This window comes from Malus sylvestris, chromosome 16 (assembly GCF_916048215.2).
Source record: "Malus sylvestris chromosome 16, drMalSylv7.2, whole genome shotgun sequence".
Taxonomy (NCBI): domain Eukaryota; kingdom Viridiplantae; phylum Streptophyta; class Magnoliopsida; order Rosales; family Rosaceae; genus Malus; species Malus sylvestris.
This window is the reverse complement of record NC_062275.1, coordinates 10757945-10785392: the sequence shown is the minus strand read 5'-3', so window position 1 is coordinate 10785392 and position 27448 is coordinate 10757945. Positions and strand designations below refer to the sequence as shown.

The window sequence follows — 27448 nt, the reverse complement described above, 5'->3', positions numbered from 1 at the left end:
TTTTCTAAATGAAGTTGGTCAATTTCAAGTTTCCATAAATCTGGTTACATGAAATTTTACTTTACCTCAAAGTTATTACAAATGGGCCAGTACTTATCTGCCTATCTCGTCTAGCGTGAAGCCAACTTAGCATCTTCTTTCTCATGTTGATTGATTTTTTCCCCTTATGTAACAGGTATGACCATGTGGAGTTGCATGGGGCTTCCAGCACCGTGATAAAGAACCATAGGCCTGAACAACCAGTGCCTCCACTTACATTAAACCAAGCAGGATGCTCCACAGTAAGTCTATGACCTTCATGTAATGCTTTTGTTTTCATATAGTTTGTTGTGTTATTGTTAGTGCTTCGTATCCATGGATGTGTAAATTGTAATTACTGAATGGTTTACTGATATTATGCTCTAGGTTTGCCACAGTGCAGCATGGGATTCAAAGATTTTCACTAGTGCTTGGTGGGTTCATCCTCACCAGGTCAGTAAAACTGCTCCTACAGGGGGAGTATCTGACAGTTGGAAGTTTTATGATTCGTGGGAAGAAGAATTTTCTTTCTCCACACCCTCTCATTATGGGCTTTGGGTTGTTATTTTGCTTGGACGAAAGCTCCTTGGGCTCCCATCTGAATGAGAGGAGGGTACAAGGTGAGGAGGAAGGGACGGATGATGTTGATGATATTGGACCTCTAGAAGAGGTATCTGATTCTGAGTCAGAGAACGAAACTGCAGAGGAAAAACTTTCAGAAGAATAAAAAACCGCTCCTGATTCATCTATACATATCACTAAACCAGATCTGAAAGACCCATCTGAGAATGGCTTACTTACAAGCAATGCTGAAGCAAAAGACTCACATGAAATTCCCATGAAAGACATGAAGGCCTTTAGTGATGCTGATATTTCTGTAAATGGTGTTTCATCTGTCTCCCCAGAACTTGAGGATCTCATTGATGGAGCTCTTGGGCTTGGATCTATAGCTATGTCTGCTAAAAAATATCAAATTGACACTTCTCCAGTTGATTTGGTAGCGGAACCTAATGTCGAAGAGAATAAGGCTATAGGAAGAGATAAACTCATATTTCAAAAGCTGAAAGAAGGAAGCTCAAGAAAGGCTAGACTGGTAGTGCTCATGAAGAACAAGCTGAGGTGCAAAACGAAAAATTAAAACATGATAGTTCAGTCAGTCAGCCTGAAAAGGAAGTTCACGAGAAGAAGCCAAGTGGTGTAAAAACCATCCAATCGAAACTACACAATGTTTCTTTCAGCCAGATTGAAAAGGAAGTTCATGATAAGAAGCCAAGTAGTGGAAAAGCCAGCCGTGGACAAAAGGATAAACTCAAGAAGATGAAAGAGAAGTATGCTGATCAGGATGAGGAAGAAAGAAGGATCTGTATGGCTTTACTAGCTGTGAGTACAGTTACTTGCACCGTCCTTTTATTAATAACCAATTGATTTTCCCTAGCCTTTAATTCATCTATTCCAAATTGAGCTTTGATGCTCCTTACACTTCATGCATAATTTCGTGCTTTTTCTGTATGTCATACTGCATTTGCATATTTGCATGTGCGCTAGTTATAGAACTTTCATTCTAATATTTTCTCACGAATGAACATCATAAGTATAACATCCTTCAGAATTTTCCTATGAATTTTTGGAAGTTATTCCATTATTTTGCTCAAGAAAATTGATAAACGATCGAAATGACAATGTTTTTGAATTTTCAGTCTGCCGGAAGAGTAAAGAAGAATGGAGAGTCCCAAAATGAAACTTCTGCTCCAGCTGAAGATAAGAAACCAAGTATGTCATCCTCATTCTTCATGTTTCATTAGCGATTTAAACTTCCAAGGCCATCCTTTGGTGGTTATTTCTCTCTAGTATCTTGTAATGGAAGTCCATTGGTTTTTTTTGTGGTTAACATCAGTCCTTATCATCAAGCAGGTCCCGAAGATGCTCCAAAAAAATGTTATAAATGTAGAAAGGTAGGTCATTTGTCCCGGGATTGTCTTGTACATCAAGATGGTACATTACATAGTTATGCAAATGGCGGAGTTGAAGATGACCCTCTTGTGGATTTGGATAAATCTACTTCTGAAGTTGACAAGGTAGGTGACAATGGAGTATGATGATATTAATTTGCTTTTATTCATGTTGCTTGATTATTAAGATGTGTTCCTTTTTAAAACATGAATAATAGGTCACATTTTAATGAGATAGGTAAAGAAGAGACATGTATTATAACATTTCTATTACGTATAAATTGTATGAAACATTTTTCCCTAGGGTATGACATGTAGCTTTTGAAAAGCAAGATGGAACAGTGTTGTTAATGTTGTCGCACAATGCATTGACGGTCGCCCTACTTTGCACTACTTGTTACAGTGTACAACTATTCTGCCGAATCCTCCTCAATCTTGTTAGTGCTGTCATCTTGCTCTTTGACCTCAAGCCTTGTTTGCGTGGCATAAAAAAATGTGCGCGGTTTTGTTTTAACCCCTGGTCTGTCAACTTCCCTGTCTTCTTCTTTCATTAATTCTTCGCATAACATTCTCATATTCCTCAGGCGGTCTATCCGTCTGAACCTCTGCAAAATTTACTTTCTTTACTTAGAAAACGCAAAACAGAAATCGGGACTAATGCAAAATCTGTAATTTCCACATAAAGTATAAAATTAAATAAGTAATGAATTACCTTAGATATAGTGTGAAAATCATCCGATTGAGACTCTTGCAAAGAAATGGAAGTGGTGGATGAGGTGCTCTGTGGGTTTTGCGGCTGACCATCGGTTTCTTGATGGTTGGGGGGGGGTCAGCCGCCACTTGAATTCCTCTTTCTTGACTGTTGCGGGGGATCACCCCATGATTTCTGGCCCTTTCTAGGTTGCGGGGTGCTCTTGACCCGTTTCTTGACTGTTGCGGGGTGGTCCCCCAGAACAGTCAAGAAAGGAGAATTCAAGTGGCGGCTAACCCCCCCAACCATTAAGAAACCGATGGCCAGCTGCAAAACCCACAGAGCACCTCGTCCACCACTTCCATTTCTTTGCAAGAGTCTCAATTGGATGATTTTCACACTGCATCTAAGGTAATTCATTACTTATTTAATTTTATACTTTATGTGGAAATTACAGATTTTGCATTAGTCCTGATTTCTGTTTTGCGTTTTCTAAGTAAAGAAAGTAAATTTTGTAGAGGTTAAGACGGATAGATCGCCTGAGGAATATGAGAATGCTATGCGAATAATTAATGAAAGAAGAAGACAGGGAAGTTGACAGACCAGGGGTTAAAACAAAACCTTGCACATTTTGTGATGCCATGCAAACAAGGCTTGAGGTCAAAGAGCAGGATGACAACACTGACAGGATTGAGGAGGATTCGGCGGAATAGTTGTACACTGTAACAAGTAGTGCAAAGTAGGGCGACCTTCAGTGCATTGTGCGACAACATTAACAACACTGTTCCGTCTTTCTTTTCAAAAGCTACATGTCATACCCTAGAGAGAAATAACCACCGAAGGATGGCCTTGGAAGTTTAAATCGTAATGAAACATGAAGAATGAGGATGACATACTTGGTTTCTTATCTTCAGCTGGAGCTGAAGTTTCATTTTGGGACTCCATTCTTCTTACTCTTTCAGCAGACTGAAAATTCAAAAATATCGTCATTTCGATCAATTATTAGTTTTCTTGAGCAAAATAATGGAGTAACTTCCAAAAATTCGTAGAAAAATTATGAAGGATGTTATATTTATGATGTTCATTCGTGAGAAAATATTAGAATGAAAGTTCTAAAACTAGTGCACATGCAAATATGCAGATGTAGTATGACATACAGAAAAAGCATGAAATTATGCATCAAGTGTAAGGGGCATCAAAGCTCAATTTGGAACAAATGAATTAAATGCTTAAAGGCTAGAGAAATCAATTGGTTATCAATATAAGGATGGTGCAAGTAACTGTACTCACAGCTAGTAAAGCCATACGGATCCTTCTTTCTTCCTCATCCTGACCAACATACTTCTCTTTCATCTTCTTGAGTTTACCCTTTTGTCCACGGCTGGCTTTTCCACTACTTGGCTTCTTATCATTAACTTCCTTTTCAGTCTGTCTGAAAGAAACATTGTGTGGTTTTGATTGGCTGGTTTTTCCACCACTTGGCTTCTTCTCGTGAATTTCCTTTTCTTTCATTCATGCTATTGTTTTAATAAATTGTTATCGTTTCTTCTAAAAAAAAAATCCATGTTTCTGAAGCCTGTATTATCTATCCACAGTTAAATTAGGCACTTATGCAAAAGAAAGTACATATCAGTTGCGCATTTCAATGTTACATTCATCAAACAATAGAAACCGGGGTCTTGTAGCTTCAGCGGTAGTGAACATTTATCCCCACTTTCAAGACAAAATGTAAATCCCTCATCCAGTCCTAGTAAACCTCTACGTAGCAGAAACAATCACTACTAGAGCATTTGATGAAAGCCAAGTGTTCCTGTGTGGCGTTGTGTGAGTGTGATGTGTCCGAAAATTAAGTGGAAACAGAGGTTAGAACTGCATATAATGCTTTCTAAAAAGAAAATCATCGTCCAGTATTAAAAGAAGATATGTCTTGAAATTCTGGTAGAAGCTGACTCACAATTATCAGACAAGAGATGGTGTTAGATCTTTATTATGCTGTTAGCAATATTATATTCACACCTAGACAGGTAGACTTAGGTAAATTATATTTATGCTGATTTTGCTTATCTGTTTTCCTCCTCCTCCTTTGCTTGGATATCAAGGAAACATCCGATCATTTACTCTACCCTAGTCCTGGTTAAGGAATGATTCACGAACTGCATCTCCAATTCTTTCACTTTCTTGGGACTCTTCTTGCAAAGGTAAAAAAAAATTTGTACACTGTTTTAGTCATATGGTGCTTCTTCATGGTATCACATGTTTGACTCCTTACAGGCCATGTTCGAGGGGATTCTTGTTAATATACCATTTGCAATGTTTTTTCTGAGCAAATTAAAACAAAAGTAAGTGCACGTTTTCTCTAAGAAAATCTTGTTGATATACCATTTGCAACATGCTGCAATGTTAATGTTAGAAATCTCTTTCTTTTTGTTGTTTAGGTACAACTATTTAAATGATTTGCCTTCATTGGACCCAGAGTTGTACCGTCACCTTATTTTCTTGAAGGTAACCCAGTTCTTTCTAAATATGCCTCCTGATATATTGTAGCTTTTACTGATTACTCGTTCTTATTTTGACACGATTCTAAGAAAAGACTACACAACCCAACATCTTGTTGCGAATACTCGGTTTAAAGAAATTAATTACATTCACATCTAACTTATGTGGCTGTATGAGCAAGCAGTCCATTGATTGATGATATGGATTTTAATGTAGTCGATGAAATGGAATTTCATAAATGCACCGACTTTATTGGAACCTCAGTATTGATAAAGTTCTCTAATATTCAATTTAAAAACAAAAATACTTTCTAATATTTATATTTGTACAATGTACTGTTGGATTTAGAAATAGATTTGTCCTATGGAATGGATATTTCTTTTAGGAATCCAATGGTATGAACTGCAAATTTGCATTTAGTCATGTCAGTTTTCACAGTATCTGTTTATAAATTTTTTGTTTTTCACAACTAAATTTCACCCTCCAGTCATTGACTTCGACGAAAATATATTCTTGGTCTACATTTTGTTGGATTGGATGCTATAATCATGCTTGATGAAAAGCATTTGAAATTTCAGGCAGTGCAACTTTCCATTTTGAACCCTTGTACCGACTGATGACGTAGCTTCCTTTTGTGAACATGACAAATGATCATTTTCAGATACGTCAACAAAGTTCACATTTTCTTAAGGGGGTTTCAGCAACTTATACGGAAAGATTGGATAGATATGTTTAATGAGCATGAACTTCAGGAATATTCGTATACCCTTTGGCTTTGTTGCTTAGGGTTTGTTTGCATAAAATCACCTGAGTGGCTGCATCTGTAATATACACGCATTTTCCACTGTCACAGGCAATTATGCATAAGTGTCCTCTTCTTTTGACCCGCTTTGTTTTTACAGCTTCTGATATCAGGTTCACTTGACAGCTTGGATGTCGATGACCTACGGATGCACGCAAACTCTGTGGGTGGCTATCATAGTGTAAGTTCCTTCACATTTGTTTGGCTTATTTGTGTTCTTGTGGGACATATAAAATTACTGTTTGCACGGATAAATGTAGCTCTAGATGAACCCAGTCACTGGTTGTCAACCTTTTTCATTACATTTTCACGCAACTGATTTACTGCTTGTTATTTGTTTTTGACAGGAGCATTTTGTCATTGACATGTTCTGGGATGTTCTGAAAAGTTTTTCATTGGAAAATCAGAAGAAATTTCTAAAGTGAGTTTTTAGTATCCATCACATAATCCCTCGAACATATGTTTATGTTGGCTATTGCAAGTTCCTGTATTTAATTGGATTTGAAGTTAATGAACATCGGGAGAGATTCTGACCGCACTATTTTTCATCCAGATTTGTGACCGGGTGCTCTCGAGGACCTCTGCTTGGATTCAAATACTTGGAACCATTATTTTGCATACAGAGGTAAGAGTTCATGAAAGATCTGTATCGTTTTAGAAATTTTTTTCATGTTGGTGAAATGGCTTATAAAACTCCGCCGTGTAAGTTTATCTTACATTGCCGGTCCCAAGCCCGGATAAAGGAGGAGGGGGAGGGCGTCAGGTAGTCAACAGCCGGCACTCCATGATCACGTCGAATCCTTATGAAAATGAATCCAGAACGAAATCGCGCTAAAGCTAGGGCGTCACCCGTAAGTGGCGCGCTGTGTGGCCTGAGCACAGTGATAAGTGAGCAAGGGTCGCTGTATCTCCATCGGCACCCGGATGCAGTGTTAAATGAGCAAGGGGCTATAGAAACTTCTTTTCGAACGACTCCACTCAAAGTTGTTTGGGAGTATATGCTCCTATCAACTTTACACGGGACACACAAAAGAAGTACTTTGATCCTATTAGACGGGGAATGGTGAAGAAGCTAGGACAGAAGGGTAGAGTTCAAGAGAGCAAAATGCGTTTAGGAACGTGGAATATAGGAACCTTGACGGGAAAATCTATGGAAGTAGTAGAAGTTAAGGTGAGGAGAAGGATAAATATTATGTGCCTACAAGAAACTAAGTGGGTTGGTCGTAAGGCAAAGGATCTAGAAAACTCAGGGTTTAAACTATGGTATTCGGGCACAAATAGAACGAGAAACGGTGTTGGCATCATCGTGGACAAGACCTTGACACAAGATGTTGTAGATGTCAAGAGGGTAGGAGATAGAATCATGGCAATCAAGATTGTAATAGGACAAGAACTTATCAATGTGATTAGTGCGTACGCACCTCAAGTAGGGTTGGATACAAGTTCGAAGGAGAAATTTTGGGAAGACCTTGGAGACTTGGTGCAAGGAATTGCTCAGACGGAGAAGTTATTTATAGGAGGAGATTTAAATGGACACGTGGGCAGGGAGACAGGCAACTATGGAGGTTTTCATGGTGGCCATGGTTTTGGGGAGAGAAACGAGGATGGGGAAGCTATCTTGGATTTTGCAATGGCATATGATCTCTTCTTAGCCAACACCTTCTTTAAGAAGAGAGAAGAACATGTGATCACCTACAAGAGTGGATCGTAAAAAACACAAATAAATTTTCTTCTAATGAGGAAAGGGGATCGTATAACTTGTAAGAATTGCAAAGTTATACCAGGAGAGAGCGTGGCTAATCAACATCGCTTGTTGGTGATGGATGTACATATCAAAAGAGTGAGAAAAAAGAACAAGACTTGGAAGTGCCCAAGGACTAGATGGTGGAATCTAAAAGAAGAAAAACAAGCCATTTTCAAAGAGAAAGTAATCACCCAGTGTGTGTGGGATAGAGAGGGGGAAGCTAACCAAATGTGGGATTCCATGGCTAGTTGTATCCGAAAAGTAGCAAAAGAGGTATTAGGAGAGTCAAAGGGCTTTGCCCCACACCAAAAGGAATCTTGGTGGTGGAATGAGGAGGTACAAACAAAGGTGAAGGCTAAGAAGGAATGTTGTAAAGCCTTATACAAGGATAGGACCGATGAAAATGGTGAAAGGTATAGAAAAGCGAAGCAAGAGGCGAAGAAAGCTGTGAGAGAAGCTAAGTTAGCGGCTTATGACGATATGTATAAGCGACTAGATACCAAATTAAGGAGAGTTGGATATCTATAAACTAGCTAGAGCAAGGGAAAAGAAGACAAGGGACCTAAACCAAGTGAGGTGCATCAAGGATGAGGATGGAAATGTTCTTGCTACAGAGAACGCGGTTAAAGACAGATGGAAAGGTTATTTTCATAATCTTTTCAATGAAGGACATGAAATGAGTGCTTCTTTAGGGGAGTTGAGTAACTCAGAAGAGTGTAGAAACTACTCTTTTTATCGTAGAATCCGGAAGGAAGAAGTGGTTGTAGCTTTGAAGAAGATGAAGCATAGAAAAGCAGTAGGCCCAGACGATATACCAATCGAAGTGTGGAAAGTTTTGGGAGAGACAGGTATAACATGGCTCACTGACCTTTTCAATAGGATTTTGAAAACGAAGAAGATGCCAAATGAGTGGCGAATGAGCACTTTGGTGCCTATCTACAAGAATAAGGGCGATGTACAAAATTGCATGAACTATAGGGGTATTAAGCTAATGAGTCATACAATGAAGCTTTGGGAGAGAGTCATTGAGCATAGATTGAGGCAAGAGACACGGGTTTCGGACAACCAATTCGGGTTCATGCCAGGGCGCTCAACCATGGAGGCAATCTATCTCTTACGAAGATTGATGGAAAGATATAGAGATGGGAAAAAGGATTTACACATGGTCTTTATAGATTTGGAAAAAGCGTATGATAGGGTCCCAAGAGACATTCTTTGGAGGATTTTAGAGAAGAAAGGAGTACGAGTAGCATATATCCAAGCTATACAGGATATGTATGAAGGAGCAAAGACTGCCGTAAGAACTCATGAAGGACAAACCGAAAGCTTTCCCATAACTGTAGGATTACATCAAGGCTCATCCTTAAGTCCTTACATTTTTGCGTTGGTAATGGATGAGTTAACAGGACATATTCAAGATGATATTCCTTGGTGTATGCTTTTCGCAGACGATATAGTGTTGATAGATGAAACTCAGGAAGGGGTAAATGCAAAGCTTAACCTTTGGAAAGAAGTGTTGGAATCTAAAGGTCTTCGCCTAAACCGATCAAAGACAGAATATATGGAGTGCAAGTTCAGTGCAAATGGAGGCCAAAACGAGTTAGGGGTGAGGATTGGAGATCAAGAAATACCAAAGAGCGACCGTTTTCGTTACCTAGGATCTATCTTGCAAAAGAACGGAGAATTAGATGGAGATTTCAACCATAGAATACAAGCTGGATGGATGAAGTGGAAGAGTGCATCCGGCGTGTTGTGTGACCGCCGTATGCCACTGAAGCTCAAGGGAAAATTTTATAGGACGGCAATAAGGCCGGCGATGCTGTATGGCATAGAATGTTGGGCGGTGAAGCATCAACACGTACACAAAATGGGTGTAGCAGAGATGAGGATGCTTCGTTGGATGTGTGGGCACACGAGAAAGGATAAGATTAGGAATAAGGATATCCGGGTTAAAGTAGGAGTAGCCGAAATTGAAGGAAAGATGAGAGAAAATCGGTTACGGTGGTTTGGACATGTGCAAAGAAGGCCTACTGACGCTCCGATTAGAAGATGCGACTATAGGACAGAGGTTCAGGGCCGAAGGGGTAGAGGAAGACCTAGGAAAACTTTGGAAGAGACCCTAAGAAAAGACTTAGAGTACTTGGATCTAACGGAGGACATGACACAGGACAGAACACAATGGTGTTCTAAGATTCATATAGCCGATCCCACTCAGTGACTTGGATTTTCCAAGTCTTCAACCGAGAAGTTTTCCTCACTCGGGAAATTAAGGGAACACTACCTCAACCTACATGCTCCACTCACAAAGCTTCAACATACAAGCTTCAACAAAAGAAAATTCAAAGAACTTAGCGAAAAAGGCTTTGGTGTATTTAACACAATACGTTGAAATGAAGGAAAACTTATTTATTGATATCCCCGATAAGTTACAAATATGTACATATACTTGAGTCAAAATAAACAAACAAGAGGGAGCCTTCACAAAGGTTGCTTAGGAGAAGTCTCAGCAGTCGGTAGAGCCCCAGAAAGAGAAGGCATCGGAGGGGGATCATTCGGAGCCTCAGTACTGGACAAAACCCTAGAAGGAGGAGGCATTAGAGGTTGATCATTTGGAGCTTCATTACGCGGTACAGCCCCAGAAGACGAAGGCAATAAATGCCTTTGGAACAAACCCACAAATCTCTGATGATCAAGTAAAACCTGACCATCAGATTCCTTCATCTGGTCAAGCTTCCTCTTCATGTTTGTAGCATAGTCATGTGCGAGCCGGTGTAACTGTTTATTCTCATGCTTGAGCCCTCTAATCTCCTGTTTGAGACTCATCACTTCAGCCGCCAATGATTCAACTTGGCGGGTTCGAGCAAATAGGCGTTGGGCCATATTAGACACAGAACCTGCACACTGAACACTGAAAGCCAGAGAATCCTTAACAGCCAACTCATCAGACCGTTTGGAAAGTAGTCTGTTATCTTTGGGAGTGAGAAGGTTCCTGGCTACTACCGCAGCGGTCATATCATTCTTCATCACGGAATCCCCAACGGTAAGAGGATCAGTAGGGGAGACGAAGGATGGGCGCCATATGTTGTCTGGAGAAGGCGGGGCTGCCTCTTCAACAAGGTTCAAATCAAAACGACGGTCGGAGGGGCCAGACATTTTCAAAGGTGTTGAAGAGAGAAGAGGTCGGACAAATCAAGATCTTAGAAGTGCAAGAATGGAGCTTCTACTGGTGGATATTCAAGTGTGCTTTGGAACTTAATGTCAGCCCCTATAAAAATATGCACTCGACGAAGCTTCAGAAATCGAAGAGGCGCCTGCTCAGAAATCGAAGAGGCGTTTGCTTTCTCAAAAGCTGGGCTGCTCAGAGACCACGAGGGTCGATCTCAGAAATCGAAGAGGCGTTTGCTTTCTCAAAAGCTGGGCTGCTTAAAGACCACGAAGGCCGATATCAGAAATCGAAGAGGCTTGCTTTCTCAAAAGCTGGGCTGCTAAGAGACCACGAAGGCCGATCTCAGAAATCGAAGAGGCACCTACTTTTCCAGCCTTGTCAGCACCTGTCACACGCACACTCAGCTTTGCGGAAATTATGGGCATTCTGTCGAAGATTTCTGGCGAAGTAGAAAGCACATGAATCGTACTGTTCAATCACCCACTTCCCATACGCAACAGTAACTCATGGGTACCACAGATAACTTTGCCAAAGTTCTCTGACAAAGTTGAGACACGTGAAGCTTGCAGCTCCCGCTACATCGCTCTGACCAAGAAGGGTAAAAGAATTGCAAAGAAACAACACTAACAAAGTTTAGACACATAAATTTTGAAGGTCTAGCTACCATATTATTACCCACAAGGGTAAAGGAACAGTACCACTGCTGGATAATTGGAAAGTCCCGGTGTGTCAACCTCTGTGCTTCGTGGCAAGGTAGACTAGCAAACATGCCAACCTTTACTCACATTCAAGAAAACACTCCCAACAAGATTGCTTGCTCCAAAATCGAAGAGGCACCGCCCTCCGAATCTCGAGAGCCAGACTCCCAACATGATTACTTTCTCAAAAATCAAAGAGAGGGTAAAGGAACAGTACCACTGTTGGATAATTGGAAAGTCCCTGTGTGTCAACCTTTGTGTTTCGTGGCAAGGTAGACTAGCAAACATGCCCAACCTTTACTCACATTCAAGAAAACACTCCCAACAAGATTGCTTGCTCCAAAATCGAAGAGGCACCGGCCTCCGAATCTCGAGAGCTAGACTCCCAACATGATTACTTTCTCAAAAATCGAAGAGAGGGTAAAGGAACAGTACCACTGCTGGATAATTGGAAAGTCCCTGTGTGTCAACCTCTGTGCTTCGTGGCAAGGTAGACTAGCAAACATGCCCAACCTTTACTCACATTCGAGAAAACACTTCCAACAAGATTGCTTGCTCCAAAATCGAAGAGGCACCGCCCTCCGAATCTTGAGAGCCAGACTCCCAACATGATTACTTTCTCAAAAATCGAAGAGACACCGCTCTCCGAATCTCGAGAGCCAGATCCCCGACATGATTGCTTGTTCGAAAACCGAAGAGGCACCACTTTCCCAACTTCAAGAGCTGGATCTCCTTGGATAAAGCTTGTCTGTAATCTTCACACGCAACATCAGCTTTCTAGATACCACAGACCACTTTTTCAAAGTGCTCTGACAGAGTTAAAACATGTGAAGCTGGCAGCTCCCACTACCGTGTTATGACCAAGCAGGGTAAAGGAATAGCATTATTACTTGATGTTAGGGAGACTCCTATATATGTCGACCTCCATCCCTAACGGACAGGCAGACCTGCAAAAATGCTCAACCCTTTCTCTTATCTGAGATGGCACTCCCAACGAAGCCTTTCGAAATATTCAGCTTTCTTTCCCCCCGATAATACCTCTGTAAACAAGCTATACTAGAGCAAGAATATCTCATATCATCAGGGTTAAAAGCAAGAGTATCCCATATCATGCTTTTTCCCTGTCTTTTCCTTTGGCCTTGTTCTTACCTGCAAGACAAGGAGAATGAGAGCAATCAGTCAGCACTTGGAATCAAACTTCCAGCCAGGAACTGACTGCCTGGAACCCCTTACCTGATTACTTACCTGGCATTGCTCTCGAGTACTCATCTTCAACATCTTATGCTTCCAGGGAAGATACCGCATCTGCCTGAGGAACAGATAGGGCAAGTGAGAAGGATACAAGGAAGCATGTGGAGACAAGCGTAACAGCACACGTGCCGATACATCCACTACTCTGTCAAAAGCAAAAGTATCCCATATCAGCAGGGTCGAACGTACTCTAGATTTGATGGACTTGTTTTGACCCTCAAATTCTTCAGTCGGCCTTATACTCTGGAGGAAACCAGAAAACCCTGCAGCCCGGTTCAAGAATAAGCCTGTGGAAAGTTACTTCTTCAAAAGCAAAAGTATCCCATATCATCTCTTCTCATTTTTCTTCTCTTTATCCTTCATGCTGCCTGCAAGATAGGGAGAATGTGAACAATCAGCTGGAGCTCTGATTGCTTACCTTGTCTGTCACATCTTTCAGCAGATCCCCTAGCCCGGCGACTTGGGGGACTCCTACTACATGGTTTGTATCGCGCTTGACCAAGCCTGAAACTACAATTAAGCTTCAAGTGAAATTGATACATTACCTTGTGCATCTTTACCAGTTACAGATCCCACCCCTGGATGGAGGAAGAGTACTTCCAGAGAAGATGCCACATCTACCTATGAGACAGATAAGGCAAGTCAAGACGATACCACACTCCGGTACTTAGAAGTTTTGTGGTTACGAGATCATTCTCCCACAATATTTCCTAATGTCATTTGTATTAAATCATTCACTTATACTCACTAAAGGAGAGCTTGAACCTATGTACTTGTGTAAACCCTTCACAATTAATGAGAACTCCTCTATTCCGTGGATGTAACCAATCTGGGTGAACCACGTACATCTTGTGTTTGCTTTCCTAATTCTATCCATTTATATACTTATCCACACTAATGACCGGAGCAATCTAGCGAAGATCACAAAAAGTGACCGTTTTCGCTACCTAGGATCTATCTTGCAAGAGAACGGAGAATTAGATGGAGATCTCAACCATAGAATACAAGCTGGATGGATGAAGTGTAAGAGTGCATCCGGCGTGTTGTGTGACCGTCGTAGGCCACTGAAGCTCAAGGGAAAATTTTATAGGACGGCAATAAGGCCAGCAATGTTGTATGGCACAGAATGTTGGGCGGTGAAGCATCAATACGTACACAAAATGGGTGTAGCAGAGATGAGGATGCTTCGTGGGATGTATGGGCACACGATAAAGGATAAGATTGGGAATGAGGATATCCGAGGTAAAGTAGGAGTAGCCAAAATTGAAGGAAATATGAGAGAAAATCGATTCCGGTGGTTTGGACATGTGCAAAGAAGGTCTACTGACGCTCCGGTTCGAAAATGTGACTACGGGACAGAGGTTCAGGGCCGAAGGGGTAGAGGAAGACCTAGGAAAACTTTGGAAGAGACCCTAAGAAAAGACTTGAGTACTTGGATCTAACGGAAGACATGACACAAAACCGAGCGCAATGGCGTTCTATGATTCATATAGCCGACCCCACTTAGTGGGAAAAGGCTTTGTTGTTGTTGTTGTTGTTGGTGAAATGGCTTATAAGGTTTGTTTTACTAAAATTCTCTGCTCTTTCCATAGGGCTGGCAATGGAGCTGAAGGCGCTCTTGACCGATTACCAACGGCAGCCACTTGTATGAATCTCCTAAAGCTTCCACCATATAGAAGGTTTTCTGTTTCTCTCTTTATTTTATTTTTGTTTTATAATTAAATAATCTGTTTGTTGGTTGTATTCTTCTTCTAAAAGTGCTTCCTGGTTATGTAAGGAGCACCTGGAATCAAAATTGATGTATGCTATAAGCGCAGATGGCGGCTTTGATTTGAGCTGATCGAACTGTGCATTCTAGTTGCACCGAATCCTCTGATCCGTTGTTGAAAACCATCCTCCAGGGGCAGAGACAGTTCACATCATACCCTGTTAGTTTGATGTCCCTGCTTGGAATCCGAGTTGTGTAATAATCGGAAGGCCTTCAAAAAGCCGATTGAGCGAAGCTCAAACTTGATGGCTTGTTGATATTTGTATTTCAGGCAAGCTCCCGAGTTGACATGTAAATATGTGGAGGGGGGGGGGGTGATCTGCCAAAGTTATTACAACAGCTCTGTTAAGTTTCAGATTATACATTCTTTGCCAGTCGTGAATGGCTTTCCTCGACGTCGATAGGCGATTATATAAATAGAAAGTGCTTTTAATTCCTCCTGTTGAATATGATCATTCATCTGCATAAATAATAAGAGCTGTTGCTGCACCCTGCCGTGGAATCGTGTTTTGTAAGACGAGGAATGTAAAAATTTCGGAAGTTCTTTCAGTAGCACCACTGTGAGTTGTGGTTAAAGCTGCGGAACGTTGGTGAAGTTTTCACCTTCCCTCTCTTGATGCTTTTTCTTTCTATATTTAACACGCCGAAACTTCAAAACGGGCTCTTGCTCCGCTTTGCAAATTGCCGTGTAATTCGGATGAGAATATGGTTTCTATGAATACATAATACAAAAGTGAAATTCTGATTTTATTACGTTTGTGATATCATTTAAATGGGCACTAAGAGTGTAAATTAGTACCTGCCTTTACAGAAACTAAAACTCAATTACGACTTACGAGAGAATAAGTATAATTCTCATTCATGTCATATCATGCGTCAACTAACATTTACAAATGATAAAAAATAGGTGAATCCTACATTGATTTTGGGTATATGATAAACCAGAAATATTAAGGGGTGTATTCAATTGAGAATTTGAGAGACTTTAATTGATTTATAAATCCATTGATTTTTATAGCGTTTAATTGATTTGTAGAGATTCCATATAAAATTTTGATTCAATTCCCTCAAAATCTCATGGGGAGATGTGAGATTTATGGATGCTTAAAATACACGACGAAATCTCTCAAATTCACTCTAATTCCTCAACTTTCTCAAATTCTTTAAAATCAATTTCTAATTGAATACACCTGGAATATTATAAACTTCTTTAAAATCCTAATTGAATACACCTGGATTTCTAAGGATTTTAATAAATTATCTTAAAATTCTAATTGAATACACATTGAATTTCAGAAAATCACTTAAAATCATAATTGAATACCCCTAGATTCATTAAAAGAATTAAAATCTCTCAAAATCCCAATTGAATACACCCCCTAAGTATACGATTGGCGGACTGGTTGCTTCATGTTGTTTATCGCATCCTTCACGTCTCCATCCTTTCTATACTGGTTCATGACTCATCCGATTTCAAGTAATTAAACCAATCACGAAAAAAAAAGTTAATTTTAGCATCTCTCACACCTCTTTTATTTTTCGTCATCTAACTAAACCCGTCAAACAAACAACAGATAAAGTTAAAACACGAGTATATAAGAAAAACAATAAGGTGTGTTTATCGTGTCCTAAAAACCCTAGTTGTGTCATTCACTGATCACACCAAGTAAGCAAAAGCACGCATAACGCGCGTGACCGGGAAAATAGAAGTGCCACACAATACTAATCCCCACTAAATATTATTATAATTACCTAAAAGCCCTTCTTCTTTTAATTTTCCCATCAAAATTAGAAGGAGAAGAAAGGCTCCCTCGCCTTGCACAGAAGGCTAATAACACCACCGCCGACCACTCAACACCACACCACACCGAGATAGACAGAGGAGGAGGCTCATCGGCGAAGATGGTGAAGGTCCGGATGAACACCGCCGATGTCGCCGCCGAGGTCAAGTGCTTGCGGCGGCTCATCGGCATGCGCTGCTCCAACGTCTACGATATCTCCCCCAAGGTCTCTTCTCTCTCCCCTCCATTCTCTCCTTCTCCCTTAAATCAATCAAAATTCATGTCGTATCATCGTTTGATTCTCAAATGTGTTGTGAAATTGGGTTTTCTGCAGACGTATATGTTCAAGCTTATGAACAGCAGTGGAGTCACAGAGTCCGGCGAGAGCGAGAAGGTCTTTCTATTGATTGAGAGTGGCGTCAGATTGCATACAACTCAATACGTTCGGTAATGCCAATGAGTTATTGCAGATGATAGGTAAAAGGGAATGGAGTTCCGGGATCCCTATTGATTCCTGCTTTCTTTGTTTCTTCAATTTGTGCAGTGACAAGAGTAATACTCCATCTGGGTTTACCCTAAAATTGAGGAAGCACATACGAACACGAAGGCTCGAGGATGTACGCCAGCTTGGATATGATAGGGTGCAAGCTTTTCTGTCAATTGGATTCTTTTCTTCACATTTGGAGTTTCCTATTGTTTTTACTTTCTGGGTTGACTAATTTTTGTGACATTCTTTGCAGATTGTTCTCTTTCAATTTGGGCTCGGTGCGAATGCGTACTATGTTATATTGGAGCTATATGCCCAAGGAAATGTTATTCTCGCAGATTCAGATTTTATGGTCATGACCCTTCTTCGCTCTCATAGGTCAATGACTACACTCATTTCCTATTCCATTTTACTATAAACGGTCTCACATTCTTGCGCAATGACTTGGCATGTTATGATTAAAAAGTTTTCCGGTTCTTGCTTGATTATAGATGTGCTAGTATTTGTGTTAGCATTTGTAACTTTACGAATTGACTAGAAACATCTTTGTTTGCTTTTGATTGTGCTTACTGTTCAGTAAGATACCCCACAAATTTCTGATTCTTTTGTTTTCTTTTAAAGTTGAAATATTAATTAGGTGGTAAATTCTCATTTAACAGGGATGACGATAAAGGGGTTGCAATCATGTCACGTCATCGTTATCCAGTTGAAATTTGTCGAGTTTTTGAGCGAACAACTGCTGAAAAGTTACAGGAAGCTCTTACGTTGTCTAAGGAACCTGATAACAATGAACCTGTTAAGGATCTTGAAGGTGGAAATATTGTGCCTGATGCACCGAAAGAGAAAAAGGGTAAAAGTAAAGGTGGGAAGCCTGCCGAGTCAAGTAAGAGTACTGGTGATGCTAAAGCAAAACAGGCCACCTTGAAGAATGTTCTTGGGGATGCGTTGGGATATGGGCCTGCTCTGTCTGAGCATATTATATTGGAAGCTGGCCTCATTCCAAACACAAAAGTTTCTAAAGAGAACAAGTTAGATGATAATGCAATTCAGCTATTGGTTGAAGCTGTTGCGAAGTTTGAGGATTGGCTGCATGATGTCATTTCAGGTGATAAAATTCCTGAAGGATACATTTTAATGCAGAAGAATTCAGGAAAAAGTGGCCCCCCATCTGAACCAGGAAGTTCTGTCCAGGTACCCTTCTTCTTCCCTTGGTTGGTGGAGATCTGCCTAGTTAGGTTTCCATTACATGGTGTTTTAAACTTTAACACTGACTTCTGCATCCATTTTGCAGATATATGATGAATTCTGCCCCATATTATTGAACCAATTCAAATCGAGGGAGCATGTAGAGTTCGAAACATTTGATGCTTCTTTGGATGAGTTCTATAGCAAAATTGAGAGTCAAAGGGCAGAACAACAGCAAAAGGCAAAAGAGAGCTCCGCCACCCAGAAGCTTAATAAAATACGTGTTGACCAGGTTTTGCCCTGTTTCCTCTCCTAAGCTATTTGCAATTCAAAGTCATATTTGAGTACAGTCTTTCTGTGTTATGACTTAAGTAAGGGGGACGGGTATAGGGGTCAGGGGTTTGGAAATATTAATGTTTGTATATGTTACATATTTGGTTTACATTATGCGTTGTACGTTGTTGGACGATGTGTGCTATTTATGCTTGGAATCTTTCATCTCAATCATTTCAACCCTATGATATAGGAAAATCGTGTTCACATGCTAAGGAAAGAAGTTGATCAGTGTGTTAAAATGGCGGAATTGATAGAATATAACTTAGATGATGTGGATGCTGCTATAGTTGCTGTTCGTGTAGCTTTAGCAAAGGGCACAAGTTGGGAGGATATTGCTCGAATGGTGAAGGAGGAGAAGAAATATGGAAACCCTGTTGCTAGCCTCATTGACAAGCTTCAGCTTGAAAAGAATTGTATGACATTGCTGCTGAGTAACAATCTTGATGAAATGGATGATGATGAGAAGACTCTCCCAGCAGATAAGGTGTGTTCTAAGGTTCTACTTTATACATCTTCTCTAGGAAAAAACGATGAGTCTCTTCATTTTACCTTCTACTTCCATTATCTTTCTTCCCTCTTATAGGTGGAAGTTGATTTAGCACTTTCAGCACATGCCAATGCTCGGAGGTGGTATGAACTGAAGAAAAAACAGGAGAGTAAACAGGAGAAGACTGTAACAGCACATGAAAAGGCATTTAAGGCGGCCGAGAAAAAGACTCGTCTCCAGCTGTCACAGGTAGCTTCACCTTCCATAGTCCTATGATATAGTTTTAAATGGCTAGCTTCCAACTATAGAACATGAATAAGTTGTTTTAGCCTTTTAGGTCCTGCATGGCCTTCTTGTATTTCTGATGGTATTCATCCAACTGCCAAATAGGAGCCCTAGTATGTCAAGCACAACCATGTTTTTCTTTTTAGTTAATTCAAAAGAAAACAAATGAGTTTTCAAGGCAGCGATGCCATAAATATTAGGACAGAGTAAAAGGGAATCAGAAAGTACATACTGTGTGATGAGCAATATGTCAACATCATTGTGACCAAAACGCTAAGCATATATTCCTAGGCATACAAAAATATGTATACAAGGAAAAACATAATTATGTTTAAGAGGCGAAGCAGAACTAGCTGGATGTTTGTCACCATTATCCAGTATCATCTTAGAAGATAAGGTCTCTTCGACTTTTTAATTCCACCTTTGTTACAAATAACTTGCAGGAAAAAGCTGTTGCTAGCATTTCACATATGCGCAAGGTTCACTGGTTTGAGAAATTTAACTGGTTCATCAGCAGTGAGAACTACTTGATTATCAGTGGACGTGATGCTCAACAAAATGAGATGATAGTCAAGCGCTATATGTCAAAAGGAGATCTGTAAGTCAACTTAGTTATGTGGACATAATACGTTGTAATTCTTTTCTAAATGAAGTTGGTCAATTTCATGTTTCCAAAAATCTGGTTACATGAAATTTTACTTTACCTCAAAGTTATTACAAATGTGCCAGTACTTATCTGCCTATCTCGTCTAGCGTGAAGCCAACTTAGCATCTTCTTTCTCATGTTGATTGATTTTTTTTTCCCTTATGTAACAGGTATGTCCATGCGGAGTTGCATGGGGCTTCCAGCACCGTGATAAAGAACCATAGGCCTGACCAACCAGTGCCTCCACTTACATTAAACCAAGCAGGATGCTTCACAGTAAGTCTATGACCTTCATGTAATGCTTTTGTTTTCATCAAGTTTATTGTGTTATTGTTAGTGCTTCATATCCCATTGTAATTACTGAATAGTTTACTGATATTATACTCTAGGTTTGCCACAGTGCAGCATGGGATTCAAAGATTGTCACTAGTGCTTGGTGGGTTCATCCTCACCAGGTCAGTAAAACTGCTCCTACAGGGGAGTATCTGACAGTTGGAAGTTTTATGATTCGTGGGAAGAAGAATTTTCTTCCTCCACACCCTCTCATTATGGGCTTTGGGTTGTTATTTCGCTTGGACGAAAGCTCCTTGGGCTCCCATCTGAATGAGAGGAGGGTAATAGGTGAGGAGGAGGGGACGGATGATGTAGATGAAATTGGACCTCTAGAAGAGGTATCTGATTCTGAGTCAGAGAACGAAACTGCAGAGGAAAAACTCAGAAGAATCAAAAACCGCTCCTGATTCATCTATACATATCACTAAACCAGATCTGAAAGACCCATCTGAGAACGGCTTACTTAGAAGCAATGCTGAAACAAAAGACTCACATGAAATTTCCATGAAGGACAGGAAGGCCTTGAGTGATGCTGATATTTCTGTAAATGGTGTTTCATCTGTCACCCCTGAACTTGAGGATCTCATTGATAGAGCTCTTGGGCTTGGATCTACAGCTATGTCTGCTAAAAAATATCAAATTGACACTTCTCCAGTTGGTTTGGTAGCGGAACCTAATGTTGAAGAGAATAAGGCTACAGGAAGAGATAAACCTCATATTTCAAAAGCTGAAAGAAGAAAGCTCAAGAAAGGCCAGACTGGTTGTGCTCATGAAGAACAAGCTGAGGTGCAAAATGAAAAATTAAAACATGATAGTTCAGTCAGTCAGCCTGAAAAGGAAGTTCACGAGAAGAAGCCCAGTGGTGGAAAAACCAGCCAATTGAAACTACACAATGTTTCTTTCAGCCAGACTGAAAAGGAAGTTCATGATAAGAAGCCAAGTAGTGGAAAAGCCAGCCGTGGACAAAAGGGTAAACTCAAGAAGATGAAAGAGAAGTATGCTGATCAGGATGAGGAAGAAAGAAGGATCCGTATGGCTTTACTAGCTGTGAGTACAGTTACTAGCACTGTCCTTATATTGATAACCAATTGATTTTCTCTAGCCTTGAATTCATTTGTTCTAAATTGAGCTTTGATGCCCCTTACATGTGATGCCTAATTTCGTGCTTTTCCTGTATGTCATACTGCATGCATGTGCGCCAGTTATAGAACTTTCATTCTAATATTTTTCTCACGAATGAACTGCAAAAGTATAACAACATCCTTCAGAATTTTCCTATGAATTTTTGGAAGGTACTTGATTAATTTGCTTAAGAAACCTGATAATCGATCGAAATGACGATATTTTTGAATTTTCAGTCTGCTGGAAGAGTGAAGAAGAATGGAGAGTCCCAAAATGAAACTTCAGCTCCAGCGGAAGATAAGAAACCAAGTATGTCATCCCCATTCTTCATGTTTCATTAGTGATTTAAACTTCCAAGGCCATCATTTGGTGGTTATTTCTCTTTAGTATCATGTAATGGAGGTCCACTGATTTTTTGTGGTTAACATCAATTCTTATCATCTAGCAGGTCCTGAAGATGCTCCAAAAATATGTTATAGATGTAAAAAGGTAGGTCATCTGTCCCGGGATTGTCCAGAACATCAAGATGGTACATTACAGTCATGCAAATGGCGGAGTTGAAGATGACCCTCCTATGGATTTGGATAAATCTACTTCTGAAGTGGACAAGGTGACAATGGAGGAGGATGATATTAATGAGATAGGTGAAGAAGAGAAGGAAAAATTAAATGATGTTGATTACTTGACTGGCAATCCACTGTCCAGTGATATTCTCTTATATGCGGTACCTGTCTGTGGTCCTTATAGCTCAGTCCAGTCTTACAAATATCATGTGAAGATAGTTCCTGGCTCTGTGAAGAGAGGGAAAGGTAAAGAACTTCTTCGCTTGAATTCGTCCTCAAACTTTTAAAGTATCTGTAATGCTTGGATAGAAATTTAAGCACAATGGCGTTCTAAGATTCATATAGCCGATCCCACTCAGTGACTTGGACTTTCCAAGTCTCCAACCGAGAAGTTTTCCTCACTCGGGAAATTAAGGGAACACTACCCTAACCTACATGCTCCACTCAGAAAGCTTCAACATACAAGCTTCAACAAAAGAAAATTCAAAGAACTTAGCGAAGAAGGCTTTGGTGTATTTAACACAATACGTTGAAATGAAGGAAAGCTTATTTATTGATATCCCCGATAAGCTACAAATATGTACATATACATGAGTCAAAATAAACACACAAGAGGGAGCCTTCACAAAGGTTGCTTAGGAGAAGTCTCAGCAGTCGGTAGAGCCCCAGAAAGAGAAGGCACCGGAGGGGGATCATTTGGAGCCTCAGTACTGGACAGAACCCTAGAAGGAGGAGGCATCAGAGGTTGATCATTTGGAGCTTCATTACGCGGTACAGCCCCAGAAGACGAAGGCAATAAATGCCTTTGGAACAAACCCACAAATCTCTGATGATCAAGTAAAACCTGACCATCAGTTTCCTTCATCTGGTCAAGCTTCCTCTTCATGTTTGTAGCATAGTCATGTGCGAGCCGGTGCAACTGTTTATTCTCATGCTTGAGCCCTCTAATCTCCTGTTTGAGACTCATCACTTCAGCCGCCAATGATTCAACTTGGCGGGTTCGAGCAAATAGGCGTTGGGCCATATTAGACACAGAACCTGCACACTGAACACTGAGAGCCAGCGAATCCTTAACAGCTAACTCATCAGACCGTTTGGAAAGTAGTCTGTTATCTTTGGGAGTGAGAAGGTTCCTGGCCACCACCGCAGCGGTCATATCATTCTTCATCACGGAATCCCCAACGGTAAGAGGACCAGTTGGGGAGACGAAGGATGGGCGCCATATGTTGTCTGGAGAAGGCGGGGCTGCCTCTTCAACAAGGTTCAAGTCAAAACGACGGTCGGAGGGGCCAGACATTTTCAAAGGTGTTGAAGAGAGAAGAGGTCGGACAAATCAAGATCTTAGAAGTGCAAGAATGAAGCTTCTACTGGTGGAGATTCAAGTGTGCTTTGGAACTTAATGCCAGCCCCTATAAAAATCTGCACTCGACGGAGCTTCAGAAATCGAAGAGGCGCTTGCTCAGAAATCGAAGAGGCGTTTGCTTTCTCAAAAGTTGGGCTGCTTAGAGATCACGAGGGTTGATCTCAGAAATCGAAGAGGCGTTTGCTTTCTCAAAAGTTGGGCTGCTCAAAGACCACGAAGGCCGATCTCAGAAATCGAAGAGGCGTTCGCTTTCTCAAAAGCTGGGCTCCCCAGAGACCACGAGGGCCGATCTCAGAAATCGAAGAGGCACCTACTTTTCCAGCCTTGTCAGCACCTGTCACACGCACACTCAGCTTTGCGGAAATTATGGGCATTCTGTCAAAGACTTCTGGGGAAGTAGTCCCACACGCAACAATAGCTCATGGGTACCACAGATAACTTTGCCAAAGTTCTCTGCCAAAGTTGAGCACGTGAAGCTTGCAGCTCCCACTACACCGCTCTGACCAAGAAGGGTAAAAGAATAGCAAAGAAACAGCACTAACAAAGTTTAGACCCATAAATTTTGAAGGTCTAGCTACCATATTATTACCCACAAGGGTAAAGGAACAGTACCACTGTTGGATAATTGGAAAGTCCCTGTGTGTCAACCTCTGTGCTTCGTGGCAAGGTAGACTAGCAAACATGCCCAACCTTTACTCACATTCGAGAAAACACTCCCAACAAGATTGCTTGCTCCAAAATCGAAGAGGCACCGCCCTCCGAATCTCGAGAGCCACTCTCCCAACATGATTACTTTCTCAAAAATCGAAGAGACACTGCTCCCCGAATCTCAAGAGCCAGACCCCCAGCATGATTGCTTTCTCAAAAATCGATGAGGCATCGTTCTCCGAATCAATTGAAGAGGCGCTCGCTTTCTCAAAAGCTGGGCTGCTCAGAGACCACGAGGGCCGATCTCAGAAATCGAAGAGGCACCTACTTTTCTAGCCTTGTCAGCACCTGTCACACGCACACTCAGCTTTGCAGAAATTATGGGCATTTTGTCGAAGACTTCTGGTGAAGTAGAAAGCACATGAATCTTACTGTTCAATCACCCACTTCCCACACGCAACAATAACTCATGGGTACCATAGATAACTTTGCCAAAGTTCTCTGCCAAAGTTGAGCACGTGAAGCTTGCAGCTCCCACTACATCGCTCTGACCAAGAAAGGTAAAAGAATAGCAAAGAAACAGCACTAACAAAGTTTAGACACATAAATTTTGAAGGTCTAGCTACCATATTATTACCCACAAGGGTAAAGGAACAGTACGGATAATTGGAAAGTCCCTGTGTGTCAACCTCTGTGCTTCGTGGCAAGGTAGACTAGCAAACATGCCCAACCTTTACTCACATTCGAGAAAACACTCCCAACAAGATTGCTTGCTCCAAAATCGAAGAGGCACCGTCCTCCGAATCTCGAGAGCCAGACTCCCAACATGACTACTTTCTCAAAATCGAAGAGAGGGTAAAGGAACAGTACCATTGCTGGATAATTGGAAAGTCCCTGTGTGTCAACCTTTGTGCTTCGTGGCAAGGTAGACTAGCAAACATGTCCAACCTTTACTCACATTCGAGACAACACTCCCAACAAGATTGCTTGCTCCAAAATCGAAGAGGCACCGCCCTCCGAATCTTGAGAGCCAGACTCCCAACATGATTACTTCCTCAAAAATCGAAGAGACACTGCTCTCCGAATCTCGAGAGTCAGACCCCCATCATGATTGCTTTCTCAAAAATCGAAGAGGCATCGTTCTCCGAATCTCGAGAGCCAGATACCACAGACCACTTTTTCAAAGTGCTCTGACAGAGTTAAAACATGTGAAACTGGCAGCTCCCACTACCGTGCTATGACCAAGCAGGGTAAAGGAATAGCATTACTACTTGTTGTTAGGGAGACTCCTATATATGTCGACCTCCATCCCCAACGGACAGGCAGACCTGCAAAAATGCTCAACCCTTCATCATATCTGAGAGGGCACTCCCAACGAAGCCTTTCGAAATATTCAGCTTTCTTTCCCCCCGATAATACCTCTGCAAACAAGCTATACTAGAGCAAGAATATCTCATATCATCAGGGTTAAAAGCAAGAGTATCCCATATCATGCTTTTTCCCTGTCTTTTCTTTTGGCCTTGTTTTTACCTGCAAGACAAGGAGAAAGAGAGCAATCAGTCAGCACTTGGAATCAAGCTTCCAGCTAGGAAGTGACTGCCTGGAACCCCTTACCTGATTACTTACCTGGCATTGCTCTCGAGTACTCATCTTCAACATCTTATGTTTCTAGGGAAGATTCCGCATCTGCTTGAGGAACAGATAGGGCAAGTGCGAAGGATACAAGGAAGCATGTGGAGACAAGCGTAACAGCACACGTGCCGATACATCCATTACTCTGTCAAAAGCAAAAGTATCCCATATCAGCAGGGTGGAACGTACTCTAGATTTGATGGACTTGTTTTGACCCTCAAATTCTTCAGTCGGCCTTATACTCTGGAGGAAACCAGAAAACCCTCCAGCTCAGTTCAAGAATAAGCCTGTGGAAAATTACTTCTTCAAAAGCAAAAGTATCTCATATCATCTCTTCTCATTTTTCTTCTCTTTATCCTTCATGCTGCTGCAAGATGGGGAGAAGGTGAACAATCAGTCGGAGCTCTGATTGCTTACCTTGTCTGTCACCTCTTTCAGCAGACCCCCTAGCTCGGTGACTTGGGAGACTCCTACTACATGGTTTGTATCGCGCTTGACCAAGCCTGAAACTACAAGTAAGCTTCAAGTGAAATTGATACATTACCTTGTGCATCTCCACCAGTTAAAGATACCACCCCTGATGGAGGAAGAGTACTTCCAGAGAAGATGCCACATCTACCTATGAGACAGATAAGGCAAGTCAAGACGACACCACACTCCGATACTTAGAAGTTTCGTGATTACGAGATCATTCTCCCACAATATTTCCTAATGTCATTTGTACTAAATCATTCACTTGTACTCACTAAAGGAGAGCTTGAACCTATGTACTTGTGTAAACCCTTCACAATTAATGAGAACTCTTCTATTCCGTGGACGTAGCCAATCTGGGTGAACCACGTACATCTTGTGTTTGCTTTCCTATCTCTATCCATTTATATACTTATCCACACTAATGACCGGAGCAATCTAGCGAAGATCACAAAAAGCGACCGTTTTCGCTACCTAGGATCTATCTTGCAAGAGAACGGAGAATTAGATGGAGATCTCAACCATAGAATACGAGCTGGATGGAAAGAGTGCATCCGGCGTGTTGTGTGACCGTCGTAGGCCACTGAAGCTCAAGGGAAAATTTTATAGGACGGCAATAAGGCCAACGATGTTGTATGGCACAGAATGTTGGGTGGTGAAGCATCAACACGTACACAAAATGAGTGTAGCGGAGATGAGGATGCTTCGTGGGATGTGTGGGCACACGAGAAAGGATAAGATTGGGAATGAGGATATCCGAGGTAAAGTAGGAGTAGCCGAAATTGTAGGAAAGATGAGAGAAAATCGGCTCCGGTGATTTGGACATGTGCAAAGAAGGCCGACTGACGCTCCGGTTCGAAGATGTGACTACGGGACAGAGGTTCAGGGCCGAAGGGGTAGAGGAAGACCTAGGAAAACTTTGGAAGAGACTCTAAGAAAAGACTTAGAGTACTTGGATCTAACGGAGGACATGACACAAAACCGAGCGCAATGGCGTTCTAGGATTCATATAGCCGACCCCACTTAGTGGGAAAAGGCTTTGTTGTTGTTGTTGTTGTTCCCTTGTGTGTGGTTATTTGGTTCAAGAGCTTTCTTTTATCGCATACTAACCTCGTTCTTACAATTTTTTTGTAGCTGCAAAAACTGCCATGAATCTGTTTAGCCACAGGCCGGAAGCAACGGTTAGAGAGAAAGAGTTGATGAAAGCGTGTACTGATCCTGAACTGGTCGCTGCCATTATCAGCAATGTGAAGATAACATCTGCAGGCCTTTCTCAGTTGAAGCAGAAGCAAAAGAAAGTCAAGAAGAGCAGCAGCAAAGCTAAGTAGGAAGCTTAAACAGCTTCGTGCTGCGTCAGTTTTGTAAGCACAGACCACACTCGTTTCTTTGTTTGGGGCCGTCTTGGATATGTTACGCTGTATACTCTTCACTGTACAAAAGCAGTCATCAGCAGAGTCTTGTTAGGAAACTGGAATGTACGAGGATTTTTACGTGTTAGAGAAAAGATTGACATCAGTTATCAGGGA

The 27448-nt window shown here is 41.3% G+C and overlaps 3 protein-coding genes and 1 pseudogene across 11 annotated transcripts in view; 3 read left to right on the top strand and 1 right to left on the bottom strand.

Moving 5' to 3' along the window:
- The window catches only part of LOC126607039 (E3 ubiquitin-protein ligase UPL6-like), a 32822-nt gene extending 17486 nt beyond the window's left edge, over positions 1-15336 (top strand). The window contains exons 18-24 of one of the 9 annotated variants that reach the window (XM_050274464.1): positions 4930-4997; positions 5094-5160; positions 6057-6137; positions 6304-6377; positions 6510-6581; positions 14408-14494; positions 14593-15336. In XM_050274464.1, the coding sequence (XP_050130421.1) occupies positions 4930-4997; positions 5094-5160; positions 6057-6137; positions 6304-6377; positions 6510-6581; positions 14408-14494; positions 14593-14614 (471 nt within the window). In that variant the 3' untranslated portion in view covers positions 14615-15336. Of the gene's footprint in view, positions 1-4929; positions 4998-5093; positions 5161-5732; positions 5858-6056; positions 6138-6303; positions 6378-6509; positions 6582-14407; positions 14495-14592 lie in introns of those variants that run through there. The other 8 variants (XM_050274463.1, XM_050274462.1, XM_050274459.1 and 5 more) reach the window with 8 other exon arrangements.
- LOC126607041 (uncharacterized) overlaps positions 1-22002 on the top strand; it is a 25802-nt pseudogene extending 3800 nt beyond the window's left edge.
- LOC126607048 (uncharacterized) lies at positions 10092-23105 on the bottom strand. Its single transcript, XM_050274474.1, has 2 exons — positions 22653-23105; positions 10092-10400 (listed from the first exon to the last, which is right to left on the bottom strand). The coding sequence occupies exons 1-2, from the start codon at positions 23103-23105 to the stop codon at positions 10179-10181; spliced, it is 675 nt and encodes a 224-aa protein (XP_050130431.1). The 3' UTR covers positions 10092-10178.
- LOC126607038 (uncharacterized) lies at positions 16364-27448 on the top strand. The gene is given in 16 exon segments (XM_050274455.1): positions 16364-16590; positions 16699-16811; positions 16909-17005; positions 17105-17229; positions 17511-18042; positions 18143-18328; positions 18563-18856; positions 18956-19108; positions 19588-19742; positions 19961-20066; positions 20180-20497; positions 20499-21170; positions 21482-21554; positions 21694-21781; positions 21783-22054; positions 27057-27448. Coding segments are annotated over 16 exon segments (3483 nt in total). The 5' UTR covers positions 16364-16485; the 3' UTR covers positions 27251-27448.

Excerpts from the sequence above, each read along its gene's own strand:
- LOC126607048 (XM_050274474.1), bottom strand. The coding sequence starts at position 23,105 with ATGTCTGGCCCCTCCGACCGTCGTTTTGACTTGAACCTTGTTGAAGAG. Across the intron at positions 10,401-22,652 it reads TGAAGGAAACTGATGGTCAG|GTTTTACTTGATCATCAGAG; the intron begins GTTTTACTTGAT and ends TCTGATGGTCAG.